A 24,319-nucleotide genomic window follows, 5' to 3' on the forward strand; every position below is an offset into this window, starting at 1 on the left:
GTTCCGCCTTCTTCCCTTGGTGCCAGGGGAAACAGAGCCGGGGCAGCGGGAGGCCCAGAAGTACACAATGTTTTATTGAAAAAAGTCAGGCTTCAGCTGGCTGGTGCCATTCAGCTCGGCTTGGTGGGAGTCCCTGCCCACAGTAGCCTGAGTCAGATCTTCCTGCAGGCCAGCTGGGCCAGACCCCTCCCTGGTCACCCTTCCCCTCCTCTCTGATGGTGACATTCGAACAATAAATATGCAATAAATAGCGCTCCTGGGCCAGCTGCCTTCAAACCCCACATCAGCCCCCACCAGTCTTCTGAGTCAGGACAGGCGTCCTGGGGTGCTGGACAGGAAGTCCCCTAACCTCTCAGGGTCTTGCAGGACCTCGGATCCACCTCCACTGCCAGGTCTGGGCCCGGTCTCCAAGGAGACCTGGCAAAGCTGGGTCCAGGGCAGGGCTGGGCAAAGCAGGGCTGGCGGGCAGGTGCTGGGAGGGGGCTGTTTGTTACCCTGGACACCTCCACTCTAGGCCACAAGTCTGTACTGGGCTCAGGAGTAGATGGTGATGACTTCACGGCCACCACCACGGACCAACAGCACCCGTTCGAGGCCCTCAGTCAGCACCTCCAGGAACTCCATGTCTGTAGGGCATCGGGTCAAGGAGGCAGCACCCAGGGAAGCACCAAGGGGCACCCAGGGAAGTCTGGCCTGTCAGCCAGAGCTGGGTGCCCTGGCACCCCCTAGGGCACCCAGGGAGAGGAGCTCCTGGCCTGACTTCACACACTGTCCGCCTCCCCACCGCCCGCCTCTTTACAAAGGGATACAGTTCTCATCGCCCTCGCTGTTCTTGGGTGGGCCGGGCATGTTCAGTAGGACCAGGCGGGCGTCATGGGAGCGTGTGACAATGACTTCATTGAGCTTCACAGCTGTGTGCATGCGCCGCACATTGGATTGGTCCCTGCAGATAATGCCGCTGATCATGGGCCCCGCCCCGGGCCCACCCACAGGGCTTGTCTGCCCCCCCCCCCCCGTCCCACCTCCAACCCCAGACCCTAATGTGGCTGGGTCCATTTCTGCTGCACTCACGGCTTAATATGTACCAGCTCCCGGAAGTTGTCGGGGGCATGGCTGGGGTCCCAGGGCTCTGCTGCCATATGTTTGTCCCGTGTCCATGTCATCTGGATCTTGTCAGTCCCAGCTGCAGACTCTTCCTCCTCGTCTGAGTACAGGCTCTCCAGCCGCAGGGCTGAGTGCCGGTCCTTGACCAGCTGGGCCTGAGGACAATCAGAGGAAGTTACCTCGGTGCCATGGGAAAGGGCGGGCCTGGCTGGCCCAGCATGATCACCCAGCCTTAGGGAAATGGGTGGGGCTGGGGTGAATCATTCTGATGCTCCCACCTGATGGCGTCTCCCAAGGCCTGACCCTGCCCTGGACCAAGAAGGCCACTGACCTCTCGCTCCCGCTCAGTCTTGGTCAGCCTCATCTGCCGCAGCATCTGGGAGCGCTGCTCCATCATCAGTGTCCGCTCGTAGGTATATGCGGAGATGTCGCTGTTATGCTGGGGAGAGGGTGAGCCGTGAGGACCGCGCTACGTGGGGCAGGGTATCCACAGGGCTATGTCGGGCAGGTGGCTTACCATCTCCACCACTTCCACCTCTGCCTCAAGGCGCAGGTGGTACAGGAAGACAGCCAGATCCTTCTTCATCTGGATGCTGTTGTCATCCATCTGGGCCACCGTGAAGATGCGCATCCGGCACTTCCTCCAGACCTGTGGCAACAGAAGCTGGTGGTTCAATCACACCCCACCCGTCCAAGGGCCCAGCCCCTCACACCGGGGCCCAACCGCCTGGCCCACCTTGTGCTGGCGTAACAGGAAGGGCAAGAGCATGAGCATGCCGCCGTCGTGGACAATCCACCACACATCGATGTGGCCCTCCAGGTAGCGTTCGTGGTTGCTGGGGTAGAAGGCGATGTTCTTGGGCACGAGCAGGGCCAGGTGGGCGGCCGTGGTGCAGCGCACGGTGTCTGGGGAGGAGGGGCACTGCTGATCGCCAGCCTGTGACCCTCTGGCCTCTGTCCCCACTTGACCCCTGCCCCTGTCCTGTGTGGTCAAGCCCAGGCCCTGACCCTCACGCACCAATAAAGGTCTTCCAGGCACGTGGGTCCTCACTCTGCCGCCAGCCGTAGGGCCAGCCCAGCACCACGGAGTTATGCCTCATGCCGCCCAGGCCGCAAGACTGGATGAGGTGGGCCAGCCCCTCACGCACCTTGCTGGCCACCACCACCTGGCAGAAGCCCTTCACCTTCTCAATCTCCATCATGTTCTTGATTGTCTGTGGGGAACACAGCAGGGTCAGAAAGCACGGCCATCAGCGTCCCCTCTGCTGGGCTCCCCACCAAGGCCCCTAGGGCGCAGGGGGTGGGGGTGGGGGAGGAGACGGGGGCAAGCTGCCCACCCAGAGGCCATGTTTTCAAGATGGGACAGTTATAACCCCCTTGCTCCAGCTCTCAGCTGGCAGCAGTGCTGTCCGCCTGGCTGGCCAGCACTGGTCCCCTCCCCTGTGCACCAGCTGCAGCCCGGACATCTCTAGTCCAGTTCATTGTCCTCCCAACACCGCCCCCTTACAGCAGGCACCTGCTCAGCGGCCTGGGCCTCGCCATAGCTCTCCAAGAAGCTGCCCTGGATGACAGAACCAACAATGGTCAGGCCCTTGCCGGCCTTAAGCTGGGAGGCGAAAGTGAGGAGCCGTGGGTACTTCACATGAAGGTCCTCATCTAGCTTCAGCAGCACCAGCAGCTGAGGCCTGTGGTGGCCGAATGGAGAGGGAGCCTGAGACCAGGGCCAGAGGTTTCCAGGGAGCCCAGCTCCCTCCCTTCTTGGCTCACAGGCCCCTACGGGTAGCAGTGATCCAAGGGCCAAATAAGCAGGATGGTGCCCCTGGCAACTCAGGACGGGGAGCATGGACTAGGGAGGGGGAGCCAGCACCTCTTGACTCTCCCACCCTCACAGTGCCCCCTGAGAACCTGGACTGGGCCCCGCCAGGCCGGGCGTGACTTACCGCCAGTTCTTGGTGTGAGGAGGTCCCTCCTCTAGCCGCAGCAGCGCATAGCGGGCAGCACTCAGGGACAGGCCTCGGATCCCGTCGCCCCACTCCTTCTCAGCCCTGCAGAGGCCCCCCACAAGCTGGTGAGCCCCTGGTCCCACCCAGGGGTTGTGTCCGTGTATAGGTGAGATGAAGGGGCCAGGCCCGAGTCACAGTCCCCCAGCCCCAGCACCACGGTGGCTAACAAAGGATGGCTCAGCTCCCCACAGCCCAACGAAGAGTGGCCCAATGGCCCCAAGCAGGCAGCAGCCCTCACTCACCCTTGGTACTCAATGTACTTGTAGATCATGCCGGCAATGAGCATGGCGACCAGGGCATAGTACCAGGACGAGACAAACATGAGAGCCAGGCAGAGGCTCATGCCCAGGAAGGACAGCGCCCTGGGCCAGAGAGTGGGAAAGGGCCAGATTCAGGGAGAGACCAATAGGGCCCCAGGCCCAGACCCCCAATCTCAAACCCCATCCAGAATGGGGCTCCAGGCTTCCCCAATAGCTCTTGTGTCAGAGGACCTGGCTCAGGGGCCCAGCTGGCACTTACCAGTGATAGTACTTGAAGCGAGGCCGCCAGTTGGGGGTCCTTAGGAGTGTCTGCACAGCACAGGCCAGGTTCACAAACAGGTAACACATCAGGAAGAACCTGCAGCACAGGGAGTGGCTGGTACAGAGAGGCCTCCTTGGAAGCCAGGTACCTGGTGTCCCTGCCTTTCCAGGCTGGGCCTGGATGGGGAACCAGGACATGTCATGGCCCTGCCCTGCACAGGCTCAGGCAGGTCTTCTCAGCCTCACCACGCCCAGTCCCACAGCCTGATGCAGATGGGACACTGCAGCAGTGTCCGCAGAACCAGGTCTTAGAGGATGGGCAAGTGTTCGCAGGCAGAGGAGGGGAGGGGGCTGCAGGAAGGGGGAACAGCTGTGGAAGAGGATGGTGTCAAGGAGGGCTCAGCGTCTGGAGATGGCTATAGACAACAGTCAGGCCTCTGGCCTGGGTGACCAGTTGGATGAGGGGCTGTCATGAATGTGGGGAGAGTGGGTCAGGGGAAGACAACAAGGGCCATTTTGAATCTCTGAGTTAGAGACACTTGAGGGACACTGCGGTGGGTGTGGGAGACTGGGACGGGGGAGGCCTACTGCATGAGCCCTCCAGGAATGACAGCCGAGGGGCAGAGAGCTGAGTGGAGGGGACGCCAACCTCCACCCTCAGCTGGTACAGGAGGAAGGACAGACAAGAAGGCAGCAGGGCTTACGAAAGAGGGCGTGCCAGGGGGCAGGGACTCCCATGAGGTGTCCCATTAGGGCTGCCAGGAGGAGCCACGTGATAAAGGCTGAGATACCTCCTCTGACTTGGGCAGTAAGGGGCCACCACCCAAGACGACTGTGGCAAGAACAGTTTCAGGTGTGCGTTGACGTGTGGGTGGAGCTGGGCAGTAATGGGCGGAGGTGTGCTGGGGGGAACAAGAGAGCACTGACTCCGGCAGGCCTGGCTGGGGCTGGGGGGTGGCTACTTCGGGGGGAAGGGTGAGTCTCACAGGCTGAGTGGGGCGGTGAAGGCTGGCTCAGTCATAACTGAACAAGCAAAAGGAGCACCGGCAGTGGAGCAAGATGTGTGAGGAGAGGTGGAGTGGGCCCCAGCCCTGGCAGAGGTGAACACAGCAAGGACACGAGCCCTGCCGCCAGGACCCCTGGAAATTGCCGCGTGCTCACCACCTCCTGCAGGGCACTGGCAGATTCAGATGCCCAGCATTCCAGAGCTTTAAAAGCAAACAACTTTGAAAACAGACGGATGGGGTAGTGGTGGCCTCATCAAGGTGCCAGAGACCAGTGCTTGCCCTGACCCTGCTCTGGGGGTCTTCCACAGAGGCACATGGGACCTACTGGTCTCTTTAAAATTTCTGAGTAAGTGCCAGGCTCGCTCCAGAAGGCAGAAATGGCTGAGCTCTGCCAGGCAAACATCCCCCCATACAGGCTGACACATCTCCCTGCTGCGCCCTCAACACCAGAAAGTGTCACAGAGATGCTGGGCGGGGCCCCCGGCTGAGGGGTGCTGAGAGTGCAAGGAGCCTTCCCCAAGACCATCCCCCAGCCCTGCCCTGACTCCCAGCTCACATGGATAGAATGGGGGCCACCATGTCAAGGGAGGCGATGAGGATGCCCAGCTCAGCGATGAGTGCTGTCAGGAGGAGTGCCCATGTTGGCTCGCCATTTGCCTTGCCATGGCCAAAAACCTGCAAGCACCGGAGTCAGTGGGGTCAGAAGTGAAGAAGTTGGTTCCACTGCCCCCATTCCATAGCTAAGGCCACAAGTCACAGCCCGGCCTCCATCATGAAGTCCCTCTGGGGCTCAGGTCACACCCATGCCTATCCTGATAGGTACAAGCTCCTCTGCCCTCCACTTCCTCAGGCCTCTCTGCTGTGGATGAGCCACAGACAGGCCTTGGGGATTCTGGGCCCAAGCAGCTCTGCCAACAGCAGGCCAGGGCCAGGGCCAGGGCCAGGGCAGCTCTGAGCAGCTCTCCATGGATAGCTGCATGGCCCTGGCCCCCAGCAGGATAAAACGCACCCATACTTATCTCCTACCTCTCTCCCCCAGCCGGTGTGAGGGGCCAGGAGCACCCAGGTGGTGGGGGAGTGCAGAAGGCTCACCCGGAGGAAGGGGATAATGTTGTCCTTGGCGATGGCCTGCAACAGGCGTGGTGCCCCAGTGAGGCTCTGTAGGCCGGCGCCGCAGGTTGAGAAGAAGGAGCCGATGACGATGACCCAGGGCGAAGGCCAGGCTAATGTGCCCACCACCAGGTTCCTGCTGACGCCATCGCCGTACCTGCAGGGGCCGGGCTCAGGCCATGTTCCACGCAAGGAGCCCCCCAAACCCTGGGTGGGGTCGCCCAGAGTGAGGGTTGGCAGGGGTCAGGAAGGATGGCTATGGTGGACAGAGCTCTGGCCCCTCAGCAGAGGCCAGGCCACCAGCCCCTATCCTTTCCCCTCAGCCCAGCCCCCATCTGTTGTCACCATCCTCTCAGAAGCAAAAGTTCTGCTGGGGCCTGATCCACCACTGGCAACCAGCAGCCTGAGGACATGTGTGGGACCAGGTGTGCAAGGGGGGCCGGTGTCAGGGCAGCCAAAGCTGAGCCCAGTGCCACGAGGAGGGGCCCAGATCACTCACTTGTCCCGGAGGACCACACCCTCGATGCAGGCGCCAAAGAGAACCACGCTGCTGAAGTCTGTGGCTGCATCAAGGAAAGCTCGGCCTCCGCTGCCACTGCCGTCCCCGTGCATCCCCGCACAGCGCCCAAGGGCCCCTCGCCCAAGCCTTAGCTGGCAGACTCAGCTGGGACACCTGCAGCTGCGGGTTTCGTGTTGTGTACACAACCCTTGAGTGTGCGCGTGTGTGTGAGGGGTGAGGTACACATGCACGCATAGGGAGTGTGTCTGCGTGTGCCAGCTGGTGACTTATACACAGGCAAGTGCCTCCTGTCCCCATTCCCCACCCACCCCAGGCCTGGGAAAGGATACACACAAGGGAGGTTGTAACAATGGCCAGAATGGTCCCCACTGGGATGGACTTCTGTGCATCTCGGAGGTCCCCGGAGCGGTTTGAGCCAGCCATAATGCCTCCAAAAACAAGGAAACTCCCTCAGGGGCTCCCCGGGAGTGGGGGCAGGGCAGGGTGGGTGGGCAAGAGGGCTCACCTGTTACGGAGGGGAAGAAGATGCCGACCAGCACGGTGAAGGACGTGGCGATGTCGGCCACCACGTACAGGGGCAGGCTCTCCTTCAGGCCAAGGGCGTCTGTGGAGGACAGCCCGTGCTTCTCCACGACCTCACCCTTCTCCAGGTAGGCGCTCCACAGGTTTTCTGTGGGGGCAGCAGCATCACCACTGCAGCCCCACCTACTTCCCAGGGAAGTTTGGGGCAGCCCAGCCAGAGGCTGCAGATGTAAGAGGTTCTCGGGGTTCAGGGGGGTGACTTCAGCCGAATGGCTACGGTGTCAGCCACCGGGCTGCTCTGGCCACAGAGAAGGAGCTGTCTGGCTAGAAGTCTGAAAGGCGAAGGTGGCTGAACCACCATCACCTGCCACTGCCTGCCTCCTAGACAGAGGCCCTTTATGGCTCCTGTGAGAACAATCACAGGCAGGGTCAGGGGCTGGTGGCTGGGGAGAAATGGGCTGCCAGAACTTTCTGGGGGTTGTTGCAGGCCTGGGACACTGGCCAAACAGGCTCCGTTCACCCGAAACCCAGCTGCCAGGAGCCAGGCTGAGAGGACACGGCTGGGCTGGGAAGGCAGCCAGAACTGCCTCCCATTCCTGAGCTGGCCACACAAGGACGGCTCTGTGCTAATCCGTCCTTCCGTGCTCATTCCCTACCTCCTGCTCAGTGTGGGGGGCAGGAGCAGGACAGGAGGGAGGACGCACCCTGGAGCACGCCAGCAGCTGCACCAGGGATGCCAGGGATCTCAGTCACATTGTTGAGCAGAAAGTAGCGGTCGCAGGAGTCTGCGGTGAGGTTGGGGCTGTGGCAGAAGAGGCTCCAGAGCCGAGTGGCCACGGTCTCATTGTCCACCACGGCTGTCTTGGCACAGACATCAAACTGGTCCCGGGACAGGGTCCTATTGCCCAGCATACATACTCTGTGGGGGTGTGGAGGGGACAGAAGCATCAGAACCTGCTCAGCCGGAGACCCCAACCTGCTCCCACCCTGTAGCCTCTACAACTCAAGGCATCAAAGGCCATCCACGTGGGAAGGATGTCAGTGCAATGCCTGGATGTATTCTCAGGTTACTTACGGAAACACGGGAGGGTCAAAAATAGACTTGATGCCCCCAGCATAGATGGAGAGGATGGAGATAATCACACAGGCCAGGAAGAGCGAGGCAAATTTGTTCACATACTTGACACCAACAAACACCACCAGGGTCATGAAGGTCAGAAAAATGGTCCCATACACCCGCATATTGTTCAAGGTGGCACTCGACATGTCATGAGTGCCTGTTGGGTAAAAAATGGCGGCTGGTGGGGTAATGTAGGTCTGAAACAAGAAGACAGACAGAGGAGGTTCAATCTTCCTATGTGGAGAGTCAAGCCCAACATTTTGGTTTTCTTTTTAAGAGTATCCAGAGGGGAGTTCCCTGGCGGTCCAGTTAGGACTCAGTGCTTTCACTGCCGTGGCCCAGGTTCAATCCCTGGTTGGGGAACTAAGACCCCATAAGCTGCACGGCCAAAAAAAACCAAAACCAAAAAAGAGTATTCAGAAAAAGCCAGTCACAAAAGAGCATATATTGTATGAGTCCATTTATATGACAAGTCCAGAATAGCTAAACCTGATTAAATCTTTATCTATCTATCTATCTATCTATCTATCTATCTGGCTGCGCCGGGTCTTAGATGCAGCACATGGGATCTTTGTTGCTGCGTGCGGGATCTTCGTTGCGACATGCAGGATCTTTAGTTGCAGCATGCGGGATCTAGTTCCTGACCAGGGATCGAACCCAGGCCCCCTGGATGGGGAGCACGGAGTCTTAACCACTAGACCACCAGGGAAGTCCCTGATTAAATCTTATTGAAGACAGAAAGCAGATTAATGGGTGCCTAGGGCTGGGGGGAATGGAGAGTGATCACTAATGACCATGGGGTTTCTTCTTGGGGTGATGAAAATGTTCTAAAATTGACTGTGGTGACAGTTGCACAACGTTATGAATATACTAAAAACCATCCACTTGTGTACTTTAAATGGGTAGTGAATTGTATGGTATGTGAATTATCTCTTAATAAAGCCATTATTGGCTTCCCTGGTGGCACAGTGGTTAAGAATCCGCCTGCCAATGCAGGGGACACGGGTTCGAGCCCTGGTCCGGGAAGATCCCACATGCTGCGGAGCAACTAAGCCCGTGTGACACAATTACTGAGCCTGTACTCTAGAGCCCGTGAGCCACAACTACTGAAGCCCGCACACCTAGAGCCCGTGCTCCGCAACAAGAGAAGCCACCACAATGAGCAGCCCGCGCACCACAACGAAGAGTTGCCCCCGCTCACCGCAACTAGAGAAAGCCCGCGCACAGCAACAAAGACCCAACGCAGCCAAAAATAAATAAATAAAAATAAATTTAAAAAAAAAAAAAAAAAGCCATTATTTACAAAAAAGAAAAAAAGGATCCGGACACAGGAGTTGACCTGAATAGCTAAATAGCAGAAGTGTAACAGTTTGAGGAGCAACAAAACAATGACAGTACAGGATTATGAGCCAAAGAATAAAATAAATATCCAGGAGTCCATGGGACTTTCCTGGTGGCGGAGTGGTTGGGAGGCTGCCTGCCAATGCAGGGGACACGGGTTCGAGCACTGGTCTGGGAAGATCCCACATGCCGCGGAGCAACTAAGCCAGTGCGCCACAACTACTGAGCCTGTGCTCTAGAGCCTGCAGGCCACAACTACTGAGCCCACGCGCCACGACTACTGAAGCCCGCTCACCTAGAGACCGTGCTACGCAACAAGAGAAGCCACCGCAATGAGAAGCCCGCGCACCACGACAGAGTAGCCCCCGCTCATCACAGCTAGAGAAAGCCCGCACACAGCAACGAAGACCCAACGCAGCCAAAAATAAATAAATTTATTTTAAAAAATATATATATATATATATCCAGGAGTCCATACTGATATAAATACATGGTTGAATAAATAAACAAATGGAAAAAGGACAATTTCCTTACAGAAGAAATCAACATAACAAATGTAGGAATGTGGGTAACAGAAAAACAAACAGGGCTTCCCTGGTGGCGCAGTGGTTAAGGATCCGCCTGCCAGTGCAGGGAACACGGGTTTGAGCCCTGGTCCGGGAAGATCCCACATGTCACAGAGCAACTAAGCTCGTGCGCTGCAACTACTGAGCCTGCGCTCTAGAGCCCGTGAGCCACAACTACTGAAGCCCATGCACCTAGAGCCTGTGCTCTGCAACAAGAGAAGCCACCGCAATGAGAAGCCCGCGCACCGCCACGAAGAGCAGCCCCCCCTCTCAGCAACTAGAGAAAACCCGTGTGCAGCAGCGAAGACCCAATGCAGCCAAAAATTAAATAAATGAATGAATAAATAAATTTATAAAAAGAAAAAGAAAAACAAACAACAAAACCCCCAGAATACCCAGGAACAGGCTCCACGCAACAGACAGGGGACCTGGAGGTGGGAATAGACAGGCAGTTCCTCTAAACATCTACTGTCTGGATGCCCAGGGGTGGGCACTTTTTACCCTGTGCGCCCCACTGCTCCTCCCCCCCTTCTCCCACCACGAGGTCAGTTCAGTGGGAAGAGGGAAACTGAGTCAGAGCACACATGAGGCCCACAGTGGGGGCACTGACCTCCAAACAGGGTCCTGTGGCTGTTCACCCTGATTTAGGGATGAGGATAAGATGGATCTGAAGGGCTGTATTAGCACAGAGCCCTGGGGGAAACAGAGCTGGCCAGAGCCCACATAAGCCTGGGAGGCAGGCCCTGCGTCACCACCAAGATCTGTCACTGAGTTAAATGCAGTAGTTCACAGACCACCTGCCACGGTTGAAATGTTGCCCGAGTGGATGGAACATCCAGGGTCAAGGTGAAGACAGCCAGGCCCCTTCCTTGCCTGGCCCAAACTGGGAAAGGGCTGAAGGGGAGACTGGCTTGAACAAAGATCTTTCTCCCTCGAAGAGGCCTCCCTCATTATAAGCCCTAGACCCTGACCAGAGGTGAAGGGAGCAGGAGCCGCCTGGGCCTATGGGAAATGGACTGTTTGGACAAGACCAGAGTTGGCCAGGGCTTAGCCTGACTCACCAGCAGGATCTCAATGGCCCCCAGGATGTACATAGCCGCTGCAAATGTTGTTCCCAGGTAGAAGCACAGGCCAACAGCCCCTCCAAATTCTGGTCCCAGCGAGCGGGAGATCATGAAATAGGAGCCCCCAGCTACAACAGAAGAAGCATACATAGGTCAAGGCTGGCTCTTCTTCAAGGGGGCCTCTCCCATGACAACCCTTCACAACCATCCAGAGGGACAGGGACTGCTTTTCCCATTTACGAACGAGCAGAAGGGTTAGAAGACTTGCCCAAGGCAGCATGGTTAATAAGTGGCCAGGCTGCGGTTGGACCTGATTTCCATTTGACTCCAACACCCAGCACGGGCCAGTGACATGAATACTCTGCTGGGGCAGCTCTAGGTCCGCAGCAAAGCCTAAGTGGCGTACTGTCCCCCAACTCCCTGCAGTTAGGTCACTCCCCGCAGCCTCCCCTGGTTGGGTGTGTCCTATCTCAGCATGCCTCACCCCTCCCAAGGGTTATGTCTGTCAGTCTGACCCTCCAGACCAGGGCAGGGACTGTCTAGCTTTTTGCCCCTAGGGCCGGCCACTGGGTGAGCATCCATGGCTGACCCTCCTGCCCTGAATCTGTGCTTCCATCAGAGTCTAACACCCCTGGCAAGACTGAGTCAACACTGGACCCCAGGGCCAGTGAGGGTGCAGGGGACAAGAACAATCCCATGCTGCTGGTTGAATCCGCTCCTGATGAAACTTCTCTGGTGAAAAATCTGGGAACAGGGATCAAGAAGCTTTAAAAAGTCTAATCCCTTTCATGCTGTAATCCCACCTCTAGGACCCTCTCCTAAGGAAACTGCCAGGGGCATGAACAAAGATCAGTGTGCAATGCTGTTTATGACAATAATGTTTACAATAGTGAAAAAGTAGGGCTTCCCTGGTGGCGCAGTGGTTGTGCGTCCGCCTGCCGATGCAGGGGAACCGGGTTCGCGCCCCGGTCCGGGAGGATCCCACATGCCGCGGAGCGGCTGGGCCCGTGAGCCATGGCCGCTGAGCCTGCGCGTCCGGAGCCTGTGCTCCGCAACGGGAGAGGCCACAACAGAGGGAGGCCCGCATACCACAAAAAAAAAAAAAAAAAAAATAGTGAAAAAGTAGAACCCAAGAGTAGGAGAATAATAACATAAATTAGGTAATGTCAATCCTGTTTTAAAAAAACAAATGAACTGTTTCCAGCACTTGAGAAACACACAGACACACACAGACAGACAGACAGACAGACAGACACACACACACACACACACACACAGTTTGGGGAAAACAATACATCTCAATAGTTTACAAGACCCTAAGACCATGTATGAAAAGGCTAACAGTTATGACCTTAGGATGGTGGGACTACGGGTACTTTTCATTTTCTCTTCTACATTTTTTGCACTTTCAAACACTCTATGGTAAACATATATTGCCTTTTTTCCCCTATTACTTTCATACTAATGCTGATAAAGCTGTTATTTGAAAAAAATAGAAAAGGATTCAAACACAGAAGCCAACCCGAATAGCCAAATAGCCAAAGTGTTCAAGCAAAACAATAAATAATAATGGTACTAAGATTATGAGCCAAAAATAAAATAAATATCCAGGAGTTCACAGTGATACAAATACATGGTTGAGTAAGTAAATAAACGGAGTCTCTGAAAACCAAGTCCAATCTCATCATCCCGGCTGAAAACCCTCTGCATTGTCTATCCTGTAATCCAGTGTGGCCCAGACTCCTTGGCTTGGGCCACCAGTTATGCCCCATCACCTTCTTTATCAGCCCCAGCCCCTGCTTTAAAAAAATTACTTTTATCCAAAAAAAAAAAAAAAAAGCCCAAACAAACAAAACACAAAACAACAGCAATGTCAAACTCTGTCAAGCAAGGATGCTCCTAAGTGGAAGCACTGTCATGGAGTCAGGGACTAAGATCCCAGCAGAAAACGGCCCGGGGGGGCAACGAGTGTTCCTAGGCATGTGAAGGTGGATTCTGGGCCCATCCCCTCCGCAGGCCTGAGTGGCGCTCACCCACCTGGAACCACGCCGTTGGTGGCAATGGCGCTCATGGAGATGGCCGTCAGCAAGGTCTGTGGAAAGGAGGACCTAGGTGAGCAGCTCAGCTGGGGGGGCTCTGGGGGGCGGCGTGGCCCTGCCCCAGCTGGGATACTCACACAGCAGCAGCAAATGAGCACAATGAGGAGGGCCTGCAGCACACCGGCCGTGCCCACCATCCAGGTCAGCCGCAGGAAGAGGATAACCCCGAAGATATTCTGCAAGCAGGGCAGGTACACCCCCATGAGGGTGCCCATGCTGGGTGCCTATGGAGCAGGAGGGGAAGGGGGAGACAGAGCATCAGAGGGGCCCAGATGCTCCAAGGAAGGCCAGCCCCTAGTCACTTGACAGTCCCCCGCCCCCAGGCTGTTCTACCAGAGAACAGGTTGGAGAGGGACATTCCAAGTGGAGTCCTGGGGAGTGCAGGGGGTAAGGTGAGAGGATGTCTGTGTTGACTTTCATACATGAAGAAACAGTTTGGGACTGGGAAGGTATAAAACCTGATTCTTTTCAAAACCCCACGTGTGAGCTTTTGAGCCTCACCTCCCCCTCATGGTACTGCCCCCTTCCCTTCCTCTCTTCTTTTATACTTCTGGAAAGGGAGGTCTGTGTCAGATCTCCACCTTCCCACCAGCATGCCCCATGTCACCCAAGCCAGAGTCTAAGAAGTTGTTCCTGACCCTCCTTCTCTCCAACCCCCCAGTTCAGTCTAGTGGACACCGAGTCCTGCCCAGTCTGCCTCTCAGGCTGCCCTGAGATCAGCCTTCCTTGCCTCAGCCTTAGTCCCTTGAACCTGGGGCACTACATCTGGGGCACCTGGATGGTGCCTTCCTGTGCCTGTCAACCTCTCCACACTCCAGCCCGCTCTGCTGCCAGAGCAGGTCTCTGAAAACCAAGTCCAATCTCATCATCCCTACTAAAACCCCTCTGCATTGTCTATACTGTAATGCATAGTGTGGGCCAGGCTCCTTGGCTTGGGCCACTAGGCCTGCCCCATCACCTTTGTCAGCCTCAGCCCCTGACAACATCAGTCCCTCAGAGCCTCTGAACCAGGGCATGTGCTGGGCTCTGCCTGGGAGGGCTACCCCTGCCTCACTGCCTGGCAAATTCCTCTTCAGTTAAACCTTCAGGAGACTTAACTGTTTCCTCTTCCAGGAAGTTCCCCCAGGTTGCCTTAGCTGGAGTTGGTACTTCCTCTTGCATCCCCTCAGCATCTGATATACCCTTCCATCATAGTGGTCACGGTAACTGTTCACTCGAATGACCATACTGGGTGGACTTGGCTTGTTCACTGTTCTATCATCAGCAGGCCCTGCTGGTAGTCAAAAGGTGCTCCTAGCCCAGTGAGCGATGCCTTAGAAGGCCTCTGGGATAACCTGTTGGGAAAATCCTGCATAGAGAGTAGAGACTCAGGCTGGAGGGCAGGTAGGGAAGGTCTAACGGACATATCCAGGCAGGATTTCTCAGCTACCTAAGGGTAGAGTAGGGGCCAAACAGGAGGCCAGGGCAGACGCTGAAGCACAGAATTAGGGCTGGTGCCTTCTTCTTCTTCTTTTTTTTAAAAAAATATTTATTTATTTGGCTGCGCTGGGTCTTAGTTGCGGCATGTGGGCTCTTAGTTGCGGGATGCAGGATCTAGTCTCCTGGCCAGGGATCGAACCCAGGCCCCCTGCATTGGGAGTGCAGAGTCTTAACCACTAGACCACCAGAGAAGTCCCATGGGCTGGTGGCTTCTTGAAGAACTGAGCCTCACATGAGAGCAGCCCAGAGTAGTGGGGCCCTGAGAGCTTCCACCAGAGCCCCAGCAAAGCCTCCTGCCCTGGAGCTGGGGTGGGAGAAAGAACTCTGGCCACAGGAGCTCTTCTCAAGGGTCCAGGCCTGGGGCAGGATCTGTGTGCAGCCTTAAGGACCACAGAAGGGCCTAGAAGGGCCCGAGTAAAAACAAATGGTCCCTCCAACTGTCCTGCACAGTGTAGGTGAAGGATACACCTCATCTGGGCTCTGTCTGAGCCCTTCTCAGAGGCCCTGGACCACCCGCTGGATAGTAGCAGCTCCCAGCCCCCCATTTGAGGCTGAGTCACTCTGGGAAAAGGGCAGTGTGGGAAAGGGCAGGGCCGGAAATGCTTTCTGCATCTCCAAATAACCTCTGGCAGCCTCAGAAGGTCACCAGGACACAGGCGGAGTGGCTGCCACGGAGAGGCTGCCTTGGGTCTTGGTGTGGTCTGGTTGGAGGACCGCCCTTCCGGCTTTAAGCTTTCCTTTTCTGAGGCCCCTGCTCAGACCTGCCTGGGTGAGGGCCACAGCTCAGCGGCCCCAGCTCCCTAGCTTCCTACTGACTCTCTGTGGACTTGACCAGGCTCCTGCTTTCTCCATGAAAAAGCCACTGGCGCTGGGACACTCAACCATCCTCTCACATCTTTAACCTAGGGCCAGGTGAGCTGGCAGGTAAGCTGAGGCTGGACCCCAGCATCCTCACAGGCTCCTCATAAGGCCAAGGGACCATGGCCTTTCACCAACTCAGAATTTCTTCTGACACCTTGTGGAGATGTACACTAGCCTTTCTCAGGGACCTTTTTACTCCCAGCCCCAGTTTCCTGGGCTTGGTCTGAAGGGACAGGGAGGAGGCTTTTACCCAAGGATCCCACCACCCACTGCAGGGCTAAACACAGAGAGCCACAGATAGTCAGGGTTCTCTGCTATCTGCAGTTCAGAAAATATCAGCAAAATCACAACCAGCAGGATAGGGTGGGGGTCACGTCTGTGTGACCTCAAGAACTCAGCTGCCCTCTCTCAAGCATGGGCTAGTTTGTCTCCCAGAAGTGAGGGGTGCACATCAGCCTCTCGCCTTGGCCCACCTCAGTAAGGTCCAAATCTCATGGGCAGGTCTGAGGTTGGGGATTTGGTTTATTCCAACCAAGAGCTCCTCCTGCCTGTGCTGACCTCCAGCAAGAATACTACAGCTAATGCCAGACTCAAGCTCCTTCCAAATCACAGCTTCTTCCCAAACCTCAGGGAGTCAGTAGACATGGAGGGAACGTTCTTTGCCTCCAAACTGAAAACGCAGGGGGGAAGAAAACCCAGCATTCAGTTAAACTGAGCCCTGTCACACAGGGGAGCTGAGCAAAGATGTGCAAAGTCATCCCGAAGAGAGGACGGCTGGAGGGCCAGAGGCCTGGATAGCGACTAGGGATAGGACCAGCAGAGGATAGGGAAGCCCCAAGAGGCATGCTCCTATCACCCCCAACCCTGGTGCTCAAGGAATCCAGGGGCTGTCGGAGGGGTCTGCCAGTGGAGCCAACACAGTGAGAGGCAGAAGGGTTTAGTCAACTGCTCTAGGTCACATAGCCCCAAGGGACAACCAGGCTCCTGGATCCAAAGGTAATATCCTTATCCATCCTGATGGGATGCCAGTGATCTGGCATTCTACATAGTCACGGACCTCACAGTAAGCCCACAAGTCCCCGGCGTTATGCACTTATCTTGTTTAGCTTAGTCACCTTAGGCAAGTTACTTAATACCCCAACACTCAAGCTTCCTCATCTGTAAAATGGGGATGACAATAGCACCTGCCTCACAGCTTTGTTGTGAAGATGACATACAAGAACCCAAGCCCACTGCTTAGCATGACGCCTCACACACAGAGAGGCCTAAGTAACGTCACGTTCCACTGTTATTTTTGAGGGCCCCCCTGGTCCTATGCCCTGAGGGCCACCTCCTTGGCCCACCCCTTGAAGCCTCCTTGAGCCCAAAGCACTCAGTGCCCATCCTCCATGCTCACCAAACCTGGCACCTACTTCCCCCAGGATGGTCCTAACTATGTGGGGAAACTGCCAACTCCATGGTGTTGAATCTGTCTTCCTAGGAGTGGCCTCTCTGCTGCCCCTGACCAGCTCACCTTGGCTGCTCTCCGGCGGGTGCCCTCTCCACTCTCAGCCTCCTCATGCTCCTTGGCGCCCTGTGTGAGGTTGGTGTAGCTGACGAGCTTGCCCAGAAGAGATGATACCTTTGGGCGGATGTCCAGCTCTTCCTGTAAACAGAGCCACAGGGCAATCTGGCAACTGGCACCAGGCTACTTGTATGTAGCCAGCAGCCTGGCCTCTGGCCCCTTGCCAAACCCTGAGGCAGGCCTGGGCTCTTCCCTGGGGAAGCCCAAGCCAGCCCACTGGGCAGGTGTGGGTGCCACACCCCAGCACTCACTTCTCTCTGCCCCACCTTGGCTACAATCACTACCAGCCCATTTGCAAAACTACCTGCCTTGGGGGGAAAGGGCAGGACAGGGCACGGCTGGCAGACAGGCGAATGGCACGCTTCAGTCTGCCTGTTCAGCCTGGCCACCTCCCAGCTGTGAGTAGGCCTCTGGGACTCATATCTGCCCTCAACAAAAAAGCCACCCTAGTCACCCCAGGGAACCAAGGAAGTCAAAAGAGGTGTGGGACAAGTGAAATCTCTCTTATCTGCCCAAACCCTGATTGTCCTGGATGGTCTTCTCCACCAGGCCTCATACCCCGTGAGTAACCCACCTCAGTCCCCAAGGTGGGATCCTGGACCCCTAGCCCATCTGCAGGTGGGGCCAGGTCAAGAGGCCTCCCAGGGCTCCAGCTCCCATGCAGAATCTAGCACAGCTTCCCCAGCACTGTGCCTCCGCCTGTCTGTGGCCCACATTTAGTCTTTCCCTGTCTATCAGTTCCCTTCTGACCCTACACACAAGGAGAAACTGGTCTGGAGTAAGAAGTGAAGATGCAGGTCTTTGCAGGTATATGGAGATTGAAGAGCCTATGAGACTTCCATGGGGCAGCTGAATGTGTGGGTCAGAATTTAGGGGCCTAAACCATGACTTCAATCCAGATACAACTTCTGAGCTTGAGTCTGAAAATGATAAAATTCAAGTTCAAAGGCACAAAATTGGGAATGTTTCCAAAGAGACATCCACTGAGGTTGCAGATATGGCTAGAGGGGGCAGATCCGGTGAGAAGGACCAGGGCTCAGTAAACTTGATGGGGACAGAGTTGGAGGAGTCAACCAGGAAGGCCAGGGAAGAGTTCACAGGAGAGGGAAGAATCATGGACTATGAGAAGTCCTAGAAGTGAAGGGGACAAAGGAAATCCTGAGGTAAGAAATACTGAGAGGTGGTGACCTTGCTGAGGGGCTGCATGGAAGTCAAAGGTGAACACCCCTGGAGGTGGTATTGGGGTACAGTGGCCTCTGGGAAAGCAGTTTCAGTTCAAGGGCCGAGGGAACCACAGCCTGGTTGCCAAGGGAGCGAGACAGACAAGGGGAGACTGGAGGAGAAGCCGAGACATAAGGAGGCACAACATCCAGCCTGTCTGCTTAGCTAAAGCTTGGGTCCTGACAGGTCCCTGCCCACCCACCTCCCTGCTACACCTGTGGCCCAGAGTGGCTCCTCAGCTACCTCAAACAGTGCCAGGTTCCTGTCATGGTAGTCACTTCCTCTGGAAGCTTCCATGGGACAAAGAAAAGGGCTGCTCTCTTTGTGGTTGCCATGTCCTGTGGAGAGAGAGGAACAGAATCCCAGTCAGGGGCTGCCTACTGAACCCCCAGCATGCACTCCTCCCCAGCAGGCGTGCCGTCATCTCTGTGGAGCACTCTGTGGGCCAGTGTTACCATGCTGGGCCTGTTTCCCCATCATACCCTGCCAGCCTCCTTGAAAGGGCCAGAATTGGCAGTGGCCAATGATCAAAACCCAGCACGTAGGGCTTTCCTGGTGGCACGGTGGTTAAGAATCCGCCTGCCAAAGCAGGGGACATGGGTTCAAGCCCTGGTCCAGGAAGATCCCACATGCCGCGGAGCAACTAAGCCCGTGCGCCACAACTACTGAGCCTGCGCTCTAGAGCCCGTGCGCCACAACTACTGAGCCTGCGTGCCACAACTACTGAAGCCCATGTGCCTAGAGCCCGTGCTTCGCAACAAGAGAAGCCGCTGCATTGAGAAGCCCGCGCACCGCAGCAAAGAGTAGCCAATGCCCGCCTCAACTAGAGAAAAACCCACGCGCGGCAATGAAGACCCAACTCAGCCAAAAATAAAATAAATTAAAAAAAGAAAAAAAAAAACAGCGTGTACACTCATCTAGCAGAGGGCACAGGTGTGTGAAGGGCCCAGACAGCACGTTTTAACACCAAGGGGCAGAGTCAACTGCAGGAGGGCGTGGCCCATCGTGGCCCACCTTCAGACCACCCTTGAGACACACACTCCCATTTTCCAGCCCTTCGGGAATATCCAGTGTGCCGGATGCCCAGGGCTCGGTGTCTTCAGGGCTCCCCCCAGGTGCTGCCCTCCAGACAGATGAAGCCACGCAGGGCTCCTTCTGCGGCCATGGCCAGCCGGCCACCTACTAGCCACCCCACCATGCACTGCACAGGGGCGTCCTTGAGGGCCACCCGAGGCATGCCGGGAGGAGGGGCAAGCAGGAGACTGGCCAGAGAGCGGAAGTGGGTGCCTGAAGCTGTCTAGGGTCATCTGGGAAAGCCCTACAGAAGCCTGACCAGGTGGGTGTGGGACTAAGCAGGACTGTTGGCAGGACCCTCTTGTTGACCTACCTCCCTGTCCCCAGATCGTGGCTGCTTGCTCCAGACTAGGCGTGTGGCCAATCCCAGCATCCACCTACCCCCCAGGCTGGTGAGGCATTGCCTCAGCACCAAGAAAACCTCACAGAAAGGAGCCAGATGCACCTTTTTTTTTATACGCCTGCCTCAACTCTCAAAGCTTGGCTGCATTTTCTGGCCACCGGCATTCACACTCTTCCCTGTTTTCCAAACTGTGTCTACTGTGAGTCTCAGTGGGTGACATTACCAGCTTTTCATCAAGCAGGCAGAAGACATCAAGTACCCCTTTTCTAGTTGCTAACAGTAAAACCCTCTTCAGACAGTCTGACAGCTGCAGTGGCAGTGGCTGGAGGCTTCACAGCAAATGGAAAGATGACATCTTGGTTCAAAGAAGCCACGTTAGTGTTGTATGGCAATGACTGTGGCAGCAGTGTTGGCCTGGTGTCCAGTGATGGAGGCGGCAACAGAAGTGTCTTCACTGATCCAGCCTAGTGGGGTATTCCAGCCATGCCTGGTTTTGTGAGAGCTACCTGCCAAACTTTTCTGGTTAAATAGCCCACAATCCATTTCTCTTTTTTGAAGCTAAGAATACTGAATGATGATACATCCTCCTCCATCTGATACATCCTCTTGCCATCAGTATGAGACTTAACTTGCCTTCTCTGAGCCAACAATCACTCAGCAGGTGCTGCACTGTGGATTCTTTACTGTCCAAAGAGACTGACAGGGAAAGCATGCTGATGACAATTTCTGGGGCAAAATCAGCTGTTCCTTCCCACAGTATGTAAAAGTGGTACATCGCCTCATCTAGGAACCTGGACTAGCTAAGTAAGCCATGCAGCTCAGTCCCAGAAGCTACATGGCTGTATGTAGGCCAATGCCAACGGCACAGTGGACAAAGGTAGTGGGAGTTCAGGCCAACCTACAGAACCATGTTAAAGCCTCATGGGGGGACTTCCCTGGTGGCGCAGTGGTTAAGAATCTGCCTGTCAATGCAGGGGAGACGGGTTACAGACCTGGTCCAGGAAGATCCCACATGCCGTGGAGCAACTAAGCCAGTGCACCACAACTACTGAGCCTGTGTGCCACAACTACTTAAACCCACGCGCCTAGAGCCCACGCTCCGCAACAAGAGAAGCCACTGCAATGAGAAGCCCGTGCACTGCAACAAAGAGTAGCCCCCATTCACCACAACTAGAGAAAGCCCGCGCGCAGCAACGAAGATCCAACGCACCCAAAAATAAATAAATAAATAAAGCCTCGCGGGGTCACGTAACTTCTCAGACACCCTGTGACATTTGCTGTGCCCTTGATGCTTGTTCAGGATCAGGATAAGGAGCCACAACAAAAATCTGAAAACCCAGTAACAATGCCCATTACACTGACAGCCCTTCAGTGAGAAGCCTCTGAAAAGTACTCTTGGGTTTTTGTGACAAAAAAATATCTCCCCTGAATAAGTCAGAGGCTTCATTTTGTTAAAAAAAAGGCAACTATAAGAGCTCATCTTATTTCCCTTTCTACCTTGGCTGCCAGGAACCTCTAAGCTAAATTTATTTTTTAGATGCAGTCACCATCTACGTCGTCTCAGAGTCCTTGCCTCTTTCCTCTGCGTGGTTTTGACTTGACAGTAACAGTCCCTTGGGTAGGCATTTCTGTTGCATATCTCTTCTGATCCTTTTGTGGAAGTAGGTTGAAAGTAAAGTATAAATTATTCTAAACTCCTGCACTGCAGCCTGCCCCACCATTGTTACCTCATCTCTCTGAGGACTGCACTAGTATCCAGAAAACACAGAGCTGAGCACACAGCAGTTCCCCCAAAATGCCTATGGATGGTCCTCTAAGACCCAGCTGATCCTTGTCCCTCAGCCATGAGTCCAGGGCAGCTCAGAGACCTTGCAAGGGTTGCCTCTAGTCCTCACAGCAACACTCCAGTAGATATCATTTATCCCCTTTTAGTAAAAAGGAACGTAAAGCTCAGAGAGATTCAGAGGCAAGGTCACTCAGTGAGAGGGCCAAACTTGGGTCCCAGGATCCACCAGAGCCAGGTGGGAGCTGAGTTGTAGGTTCTACTCCTATTTTGGACCCCCACCCATCCCAGGAGGCACCCCAGGGTGCAGTACAAGCCTTTAACTAGAGAAGAGTGTCTGGGGTTTGCAGTTTGGCCAGGGTGTGCATACCCAAGGCTCTTGGTGCTCAGTAGCCAGCAGACGAGCTTGGATTCCTGAACCTCCCACTATGTGACCCAGGGCAACCTGCCTACCCTCTCTGTGTTGCCTTGGTTTCCTTTTCTATGAAGTAGAGCTAGTAACACCTACCTTCCAACTGCCCAGATGCATCAGAAAAGGGACAATCTGGTGCCAGACACCCAGCAGGGATTCCGTGGAGTTCCCCAAAACATCATTTAAAGACAGTTCCCATGGAATTGTGGGAATTGGACGGGTGGGGAGGTTGGTGTCTAAGCAGTGCCTGGATATCTGTACTGCCCTCAGCTATTCCAAAAATTCCAGGGCAGGTCTGGGCATGCCTGCCAGGCCAAAGCTGCTCAGATACCACCTGAGACCCCTGGCGAACCACAGCATGAAGGCTGGGCCTGGGTGCTGCCTGTGAGGCACACATGTACGTGTGTTCCTGCCAGCAGCTGTGACCGTACCAGCTGCAAGCAGGGATCCAGGTGGCACTCCTGATCCCTCTGCTCACAGGTATCTGCCAGGGGTACCCCTCTAGAGCCTCTTCACCCCCTGCCCACAGGCCACGGTGAGCTGGATGAACAGGCCCATCTAGGCCTTTGGAGCAGAGGTATGGGCCTTGAGAGATTCAGACACCAAGCTGGGGGGGTCCCCATAAGATGGACCTGAGGGTCACTATTTTTGTGCCCCTGATCCTTTGCAGCCCCCACCAAGAAGGATCATAACCACTCACCAGGGTGCAGAGTGTCCCCCATACCGCAGACGCAGTCAAGATGTGGCTGAAAGGGAGGAAGAGGAGGAAGAAGGGGGACAGTGGGAGGAGCTGGCCCAGCCTGGAGGGACCTGGAAGGACTCAGCCAGTGTGGCTCCAGCTCCCTACAGTCACCCTGCGAGAGGCCAAGGCGGGGCCAGAGGCAGGGCTCTGCTCTGCCCACCCACTGGTCCAGGCTGATCTTAGGGATGCAGCCCAGCCCAGCCCAGCCCAGCCTCTGAGGAGAGCGAGCCTCCAAGGGCTAACAGAGGAGCAGGGGTGGATGCTGGCTCCTGCTCTGGCCACTGGAACAAGGCTAGGGGCAGGTGCCGGCATGGGGCAGGGGTTGAGGTGTGTGCACCCACACAGCTGTCAAGCCTGTTAAATGACCATGATGTCCAGCAGCCTATGCCACTGTCCTGTGCCATCTCCTCACACAGCAGTCAGGTGACACACATATAGCCATCACCCACATCAGGCACGGATCACCTCAGTCATGTCACCATCACAGACAGATCAGAGTCAGATCAAGATCACATCACCTGATACATGCCAACACACATGTTCCCTGCATATCTCCATCATGGTCAGTCACAGACTAAGCATTTGTCATTAGTCACATCACCATCCTCATCATCGATAACCCTGCAGGAAATGGCCCACAAGAAGTGCTATCCTGACCCCACCTTCACTCTGCAGTACCCCACAGCTATACACTTGCACAAGCACAATCACACATGCATATGCTGCTACACATACAGACACATGTTCTCAGCAGTGTTCACACTCCAAGGGTGGGCCCTGCAAGGACAGCCCCCTGGGGGGCTCCTGGGGGAGGAGATGGTGAAAGGGTCAAGGGCAGGCACCTAGGAGGGGAGGAGGGGTTTACCTTCAGGCCCAGTTTAACATCTAGGTTAAGAGTTAGGGCTCTGGAGTCCCTAACCCTCGATTTGAATCCCCTAGAGCAAGTTACATAAAGGCTCCATGCCTCATTTCACTCCTTCCTAAGCATGAGTAACATGACCTATCCCATGGGGGAAATTAGGAGGATTAAACGAGTTAATTCACTTCAAGTGCCTAGACAAGCCTGGTCCCGTGTGAGTGCTCCACAGATGCCCGCTGTACCTACAGATGTAAGCTGGGATCCAAGCAAGTGCACTCACAGGCAGTTACCCACAGACCCCCTCAGGCAGGCACAGCCTTCTTTCCAGGGCCCGGGAGTGCTGGGAGGGAAGGGGGAAGGGGAGGGGAGGGGAAGAGAGAGAGGGTAGTCTTAGGGAAAGAGATGCTGCCGCACAAAAGTGTAGGCAAGACGGGAAGAGCTTAGGGGTGGTTCACAGGAGGTAGGAGGTGAAGGGTCTGGGGTCCGGGCTGCGGTCGTTGCTCCCATCCGGGAAGGGCCAGAGATGGAGGCTCAGCGCTCTCAGCACCCCGGGCGGCCCGGCTGGCCCGGCAGGCCTGGCCACGTCTGCAGCCCCCGCCCGCGGCCCGCAAGGGAGGAGCTGGGGCGGGGAGGGAGGCCCGACCGCAACCGCGGGCGCCGGGGGCCCAGGAAAATTGTGTCTGCGCGCGTGGAGTAAGGGACTGCTGGCGGCGACTCAGTCTAAGAAAAGTTGGGCCCGCATCGACGTGTGCGCGCACCGGCCGGCGTCGGCGTGAGAGCGGGCCCCGCGTGGCCCGCTTCCCTGCCCCCGCCCCCGCCAAGGACCCCTCCGGGCGCGTACTCACCCTCCGAGTCCTCCCGATCGGCGCGCTCCCCGTAGTCCACCCAACTGAGACCCTCGAGGTTGTCATAGTCGCCGCGCCGCGGCCCGTCCACCGGCACCACGGTGAAGTGAGGCATCCTGCGCGCTCGGCCCCGCCGCGCCCGCCGCCCCTGCCGCCCGC

The 24,319-nt window shown here is 56.1% G+C and overlaps 1 protein-coding gene across 2 annotated transcripts; it reads right to left on the reverse strand.

Annotated features, from left to right (window-relative positions):
- Positions 1-58: 58 nt before the first annotated feature.
- Positions 59-24,319, reverse strand: SLC12A4 (solute carrier family 12 member 4). 2 transcript variants are annotated; one of them, XM_024124809.3, is made up of 24 exons: positions 24,161-24,319; positions 18,346-18,440; positions 16,831-16,962; positions 13,055-13,201; positions 12,916-12,970; positions 10,876-11,006; positions 7,863-8,104; positions 7,492-7,706; positions 6,771-6,935; positions 6,595-6,693; positions 6,245-6,302; positions 5,728-5,902; positions 5,192-5,310; positions 3,627-3,725; positions 3,350-3,469; positions 3,045-3,149; positions 2,621-2,789; positions 2,123-2,318; positions 1,841-2,010; positions 1,622-1,753; positions 1,436-1,543; positions 1,072-1,259; positions 810-943; positions 59-626 (listed from the first exon to the last, which is right to left on the reverse strand). In XM_024124809.3, exons 1-24 carry the CDS (start codon positions 24,273-24,275, stop codon positions 535-537), a joined length of 3,261 nt encoding a protein of 1,086 aa, XP_023980577.1. In that variant the 5' UTR covers positions 24,276-24,319; the 3' UTR covers positions 59-534. The 2 variants fall into 2 exon arrangements, with proteins under 2 accessions (XP_023980577.1, XP_054935099.1); XM_055079124.1 differs by lacking the exon at positions 24,161-24,319 and adding an exon at positions 21,067-21,084.

Source organism: Physeter macrocephalus, chromosome 17, assembly GCF_002837175.3.
Source record: "Physeter macrocephalus isolate SW-GA chromosome 17, ASM283717v5, whole genome shotgun sequence".
In the NCBI taxonomy this organism is placed as follows: Eukaryota; Metazoa; Chordata; class Mammalia; order Artiodactyla; family Physeteridae; genus Physeter; species Physeter macrocephalus.

What these genes read in the sequence shown, in the direction of transcription:
- SLC12A4 (XM_024124809.3), bottom strand. Translation starts at nt 24,275, where the DNA reads ATGCCTCACTTCACCGTGGTGCCGGTGGACGGGCCGCGGCGCGGCGAC. An exon ending in CGCTTCAAGTACTATCACTG is followed by an intron (nt 3,470 to 3,626) that starts GTAAGTGCCAGC and finishes TCTCTGGCCCAG; the next exon opens with GGCGCTGTCCTTCCTGGGCA. An exon ending in TGCCTGGAAGACCTTTATTG is followed by an intron (nt 2,011 to 2,122) that starts GTGCGTGAGGGT and finishes CCTCCTCCCCAG; the next exon opens with ACACCGTGCGCTGCACCACG.